This window comes from Mytilus californianus, unplaced genomic scaffold (assembly GCF_021869535.1).
Source record: "Mytilus californianus isolate M0D057914Y unplaced genomic scaffold, xbMytCali1.0.p SCAF_14, whole genome shotgun sequence".
NCBI lineage: Eukaryota > Metazoa > Mollusca > Bivalvia > Mytilida > Mytilidae > Mytilus > Mytilus californianus.
The window spans coordinates 19,212,493-19,219,245 of NW_026262626.1; the positions used below are offsets into that span (position 1 = coordinate 19,212,493).

Below are 6,753 nucleotides of genomic sequence, written 5' to 3' on the forward strand. Positions count from 1 at the left end.
TGAAATTGTTTTAGTCGAAAGGAAATATTTAAAACATATAAGTGCTTTTAACCTTTAGAAGTACATGTACGCATAACCTATTAACCAATGCTGTAATTGACCTTTTAATGGGAGACCCAGTTTGTTTTGTTTTTTTAACTTTTCTCCCTTAGAAGAGACATACATTTTCATTGAAAATGAGGAGATAAAGGAAAGAAAATTAAATTATGTGCGTAATGCAGAAGCGGATTTAGGACGGGACAGGGGACTCGGCCCCCGTATAGAGCTTAATAGACCGTGTTTTTTTTACAAGTATCACTCAAAACGTTGGCTTGCCAGGTGGCCCCTTTTTCAAAATCCTAGATCCGCACCTGTTATGTGTGTAAAAATATTGATATCAGTAGTTATTTTTCAATAAAAGTTGGATAAAACGCCTAATTATCACCTCAACTTTTCATGTTTTGCATGGACAAAAGCCCATTATGTCCGATATAGAACCAGCTACAATTGGAAAAGGAATCAATTTGTGTTTAAAGTGTGTAATGACAGAATCAAATCGGTAATTGGCAAGTAGATTATTGAATAGACGATGGTCATACTTTTAAATACAAATCTATTTATCTATTCCGTAATTGACCCTCTAACTAGAGTTTCATTTGTACGAGTTCTTTCCCTTAAGAAAGCCATACATTTCCATTGCCAACGAAAATCACGCCGAAAGAGTAAATATATATGGGCGTAATCTGTATATCTTGAAATCTTATATTTTTTTATAATTTTATCTAATTTTTTTTTTTGTGATTTCAATAGTTGTTTTTCAATGAAAATTGGTTAAAACACCTATATATAAAATTTATACATATATCAACTTATCATGCTTTGTATGTGCAGCAGCACAGCTTCAATGGTTTTGGAAGCAATCTTCAATCACCAAAGGGAAACAACTTGTGTTAAAAGTGTGTAATAACACAATCAAATCGGCAATAGACTATTTTCATATTACCAACTTTTGACTCCGGATTATATAATTTTTCGACAGGTTACCTTTTCTGTGGTTAGACATCCTGGTACTCGGTCAAGTAAGAGCAACCAAAAAGAGAAAAATCAAACACATAATCCGTGCAATTTGAGGGGAAAATTTCTGTTTTCTCATGATTTTATCGCGTTAAGAAAATATAAAGCAGTTAATTTCCCCCATAAATTGTATCGATTAAAAGCTTGATTTTACTTTTTTACGTTGCTCTTACTTGACCGACCCGGTCACAGATTAAGTAACCTGTCGAAAAAATATAAACTCCGGAGTCAAAAGTCGGTAATATGAAAAAGGTCTATTGTCGTATAAACTATTACAGGTTTCTTGACTCTATAAGTTTAAGTTATATAGTAGAAAAATCTTTATGTGACACGCTGATAAATCATCATTTCAAAAAATCAATAACTAAATATGTGGTCCCTCTTTACTTATTTTCGAATATGATAGTTTATGCATCCCTTTAACAAGTAAAGGATGTTTATTACTCTTTTATTTTTTTGACTTTTTGGCAGATAATTGGAATTCTCTAGTTTTATCAATGTAGTACCAATAAAAAGTTGCCCGCTAACCCTTACTTTTCTTTTCACAATTGTATCACATATAGTTTAAAAAAACATTTTTGAAAATCTTATAAAATCCAAGTTATTTTTTCATAGTTTTTGACCAAAGAAAAAGGGCCCAATTTTAAATGTATGCGAGAATCATTTCCCACCAAATTTTCAATTGTTTATATCTCAAAAGCAAGGACACGAACCTGTCTTCTTTCTACTTACCATACTAAATAAGTTCCATTAGTTATATACTATCAATTCATATCAGTTTTTCTTACAGCTTTTTATTTTTGAAACAGAGGAGCGAACATCCTTAATACACAATTCATGCATTAATTTCAGACGAAACTTATTACCATGGTAGACGACACAACTATGACATACAGTACCATGTCACATGATGAACTGACCGCTATCAGTAAATTGTTAGCCCATACTTGTAACAAGGCTGGATGGACCACATACAAACTTAATTAAATTTAACTCTACATCGTTTATAAATGTGTCTGTGTTTTTATTAGAATAGTTCAATGTGCTATTTGTTTTCCTTTTTTGGTTATAATTGGCGGTTAGACATGGAAATTTCATAGTTTTTTAACACTTATATTGCACAACCCAGAAACTCCTGTCTACGAAGAAGTGTATCATGTGCACATTTAACCAACAATATTTTATCGATGTTCAAATCCCATTAATCCACCAAGAAGACAAATCGGGGTAACAAACAAAAAACGGAAGAAATCCCATGAACTCTTATTTCCAGTTCTGATTTATTTCTTTTTAATTAATAACGAAGGTCGGTTGAAAACAACTCTTTACGACAAAAGAGATGATTTCAGCTTCCCAATTGTGAACATTCGATTTCTATGTAGCAACATTCTTGCAGCGCCTGCATATGGAGTATATATCTGGCAGTTGATACGATATTCCATGGCATGCATTTCTTATCATAATTTTCTTGATAGAAGGTTGCTGCTCACAAGGAAGCTATTAAACCAAGAGTTCGAATTAAGAAAATTGAATCAAACCCCATCGAAAATTTTACAGACGCCAGTTGGAGTTGGTTGACCGTTATGGAATATCTGTTTCACAGATGACGACGGATATATACTAATTGTCGTTACCACAATCCCGTCCTCTTTCCTGCCGAATTGGACTTTTCACCGGTTTCTTCTTAGACGAGCGACAATGCTGGTGCCAGGTGTGGAGAAGGATCTGCCTACCCTTCCGAAGCAATTGATTTTACCTCTAGTTTTGTTTTAAAAGGTCGTGTTGCTCTTGCTCTTGCTTTAGCTTTTAGTGTTGTTTTTTTTGTTGCTTTTTTGTATTTTTAATGGATGTGATGTTTATACCGGTAACAGTGTTGTCTGTCCTTTAATATAAAAACGTTGTTTCAGTTTCAAAATATCACATTCGGTTAGGTTTCAGATTTAAAAACAAAAAATACATGACCGATGGTATAAAGGTTAATTTAGAGTCATTTACCAACCCCGCTATTGCGTGATGCTTGATCACTTGATATAACGTTTTAACATATTTTATAGGAGTAACACGACGGGTGTCACATATGGATCAAGATCTGCTTACCCTTCTGGAGCACCTAAGATCACCCGGTTTTTGGTGGGGTTCGAGTTGCTCACTCTTTAGTTTTCTATGTAAAAACTTTTGTTTTGTATACTGTCGTTTGTCTTTTGTTTTATTTTCGTTTTTTGCTATGGCGTTGTCAATTTATTTTCTACTTATGAGTTTGAAAGTTTCTTTGGCATCTTTCGCCTCTCTTGATGTTCCTTTATGCAGCGAACCGCTGAAAATTTGATACGCTAATAGGCGAGTGGCATTTTTTTTCAAAGAGTCTTAGTTAACAACTTTGAATTAGTGAACCTTCTAACATACACCTATATAATACACAATTCGAAAGCTTAATATCTGTGCACTTTGGTTTGCTCATCCAAAAGTCGTACGGTCAATTTCTGATATATCAGGGTCAAAGGTCAAATATACAGATTCCTAAATTTTCAAGAACTAGATAAAATGCCATATACCGGTTCTTTTAGTATTCATGGAGGAGATATGATAAGTAACATTGCAAAAGGTGTAGAATTCTTCGAACCTTTAAAAGAATATAGGCTGATAATATTTACACTTTTATTCTAAAAATGTAATATCTGATGTCATTGAGACTTAATAAACATGTAAAAATTGACATATTTGATCAAGTAATATCTTATGACATCTCCAGCATGTTATTTGATAAATGTATGATAATCATTGATTTTCGAATTAAATGGACAGAAATAGTGTCCATATCATACCTTCTTCTTTTTCATAAAAAAGAATTATGAACCTGAAAGAACAGAATACAATAATTCCTAACCAATCGCAAATTAAAAGGTCAATTACGCAATATTGACAGAAAATTGCAAATTTTGAAAAATCCGCTAAAATGATAAAATTTGTTGTAAAAGCAAACTTGTTCTGTCGAGATAAAATGTATATATAAATAAGAAGATGTGGTATGAGTGCCAATGAGACAACAATATATGCCTATATTAAACTTTTTTGGTTTTGCTTCATAAGCCTTTTTTTCATCATCCTAACCTACAATTAATGTTTAGTTTTCTGGAAACAGCATAATTTTAAAGCTTTTACAGCTGTCAAAAATAGTCATTTTTGTCGAATTCAGATCATAAATAATTTCCCATTATTGCTGAATTTTGGTTATGCAAGCTATGTCCAGTGAAAACACGTTTTTCAAACTTATTTACCTTTTTTATTCATGTTCAACATACCAACTTGAACTAATTCCCGGTGTTTGAAAGCACTTGATCGCCTTTAGATAAATTTTACCTGCGTCACCGATTGCAGAAACAGGTCCAGTAACCTCTCAACTCCGTCCGTACGTCCGTCCGTCTGTTCAAAACAAATCTTTCCTCAAAGTTTTCGTGGGTTCTATGGAAGGAAATGAATTAATATTTCGTCTTCAGCTTTATAAAGTTGAGTTGTAACGAGTAAGAAGTTTTTACATCTGCGATGTTTCCACTCCCTGTTTGCCGATTGTTTAAAATTTTACAACACTCATTGTACAAGGAACATGAAAGTTTTCTTGGCTTCAGTAAAGGGGAATGATCAGTTATGCTCCAGTATACATGTTACCTCAATCAATTACATGCAGCGACGCAGGTCCAGACCCGGTATTGGTATTGTTTATGATTTCAAAGAACCAGAAGTTTAAAAGTGTTGATTTTAAACTTTGCTTTTCCATGGGATTAATTGTATTCGTTATAGCATGTTTTTTTTTTTGCATTACTAAATAATTGTTATATTGTTTACCTGAAATATCTGAAGGAAACGATAATGACTTTTCTTTAAACAAGGATATAAGAATATGTTCACACAATTATGTCAATCAACAAACTTAAACACAAGCTAGGCGAAAACAAATACAATTTAATGTTCTCTGACCCCTCCCCTCCCCCTCGCGATAAATACGGTTGTGAAATTTTTTTTGGACAGGAAAAACTAGGATTATTTTATTATTTTACACACCTCCTATGGATATAAGAAGATGTGGTATGAGTGCCAATGAGACAACTCTCCATCCAAGTCAAAATTTATAAAAGTAAACCATTATATGTCAAAGTACGGTCTTCAACACCGAGCCTTGGCTCACACCGAACAGCAAGCTATAAAGGGCCCCCAAACATTACTAGTGTAAAACCATCCTAGTTTATTAATTGATTGGATTGATGAATTTGAAAACGAATTGTCGACAGCTATCAATCATAATTCAGATATTTTTTTAGTTGTTAATTTTAATACAGCTATTTTAAAACCAAATACACAACCTCTAAAATGTAAATCTCAACTAGATAACACAAGAAGCAACAAGAATTACTCCTGGTTCTAGTACCTTAATTGACCATGTTTATGTTACCAATAAGGATTTGATACTATAATCACATGTTGCTAAATTCTCGATAAGTGATCATTATCCAGTATATTTAAAAAAAAAGTTCAAACAACTATGTCTTGCAGAAACTTAAAAAATAATGAGAAATTTTTAAGCGACTTAGTTTTTGCACCTTTTGATAAAATTGAACATGGAAGTCATCCAAATACATGTATTCATATGTGATATGACATATTTAACGGAGTTCTAGATAAATATGCATCTATTGTTACTAAAAGAGTGAAAAGAAAAGACAACCTGATTAGTTCACTAATGAAATTATATATGCCAGGAAAAAAGAGAGACATACCATTAACTTGGAACGTGGTCTGAGTTCAAATTTGGCGAATCTTAGAGAAATTTTATTCAAAGATGGTGAAAAATTCAAAATCATCAACAGATTTGTGGAATATATTCACAGTCTAAACTCATTACAACAAGAAAAAGTACATTTTCAACTATATCTTTCATCAAAGATTTTGGTTCTGCAACATTTATTTCTAAGTTTAAGTAAACAAAAAAATCAAAATCATTATGTTTTGTTAGAATCTGTTTCAGTAGAAAAGTAACGCATTGTAACTTCTTTGTTTAGTCGTCGAAGAATTTGTGTATCTATACCACGAACAATACACGATAGAGTTGAAAGAACCTAGAAGAGAAGTTTTCTTATTCAAAATTTCACTTTTCATCTAACATTTGATTATCTTTTTATGTTTAAGCTGACTTTATACAAATAAACTGATTTTCATTTCTGTAAATGTTTCCCATGAAATTACAAATCAAATAATAAAAGAAGTCGGACGATTTATTCTTGCTAAAAGTTACAGTACATAATAAAATACCAAAGTTTCCCTCCTTAAATCCCAACTAAAAGCAGGAGTCCCGCGTGTATTATATCTTTAAACTTTCTGGCATTATAAGGAATAAGTTTCTTCAACCTAATATGGATCACATGTTTGTTTATTTTGTCTTTCTTTTAGCTTTTTGGACTTTGTGCTAATAATATCAATTAATCTATTTTCAACTGATTTTCACAGTTTGTTATTATGTTATGCCGTAACACCACTGTCCCAGGTTAGTGGAGGTTTGAGTGGGCACAAACATGTAAACCCCATAACATTCTATATGTACGGGTCATAAGTCAGGAGCCTGATATTCAGTGATTGTCATTGTTTGCTATCTATCTTATTTGGTTTTTTTTTATCGTTTTGTCATAAATCAGACCAGGCCGTTGGATACTT

At 32.4% G+C, this 6,753-nt stretch overlaps 1 protein-coding gene across 1 annotated transcript in view; it reads left to right on the forward strand.

Annotated features, from left to right (window-relative positions):
• LOC127724336 (uncharacterized) overlaps window positions 1-2,064 on the forward strand; it is a 147,859-nt gene extending 145,795 nt beyond the window's left edge. Inside the window, exon 4 of the mRNA XM_052231273.1 lies at window positions 1,906-2,064. Within this exon, the coding sequence (XP_052087233.1) occupies window positions 1,906-2,040 (135 nt within the window). The 3' untranslated portion in view covers window positions 2,041-2,064. The remainder of the gene's footprint in view (window positions 1-1,905) is intronic.
• Window positions 2,065-6,753: the final 4,689 nt, after the last annotated feature.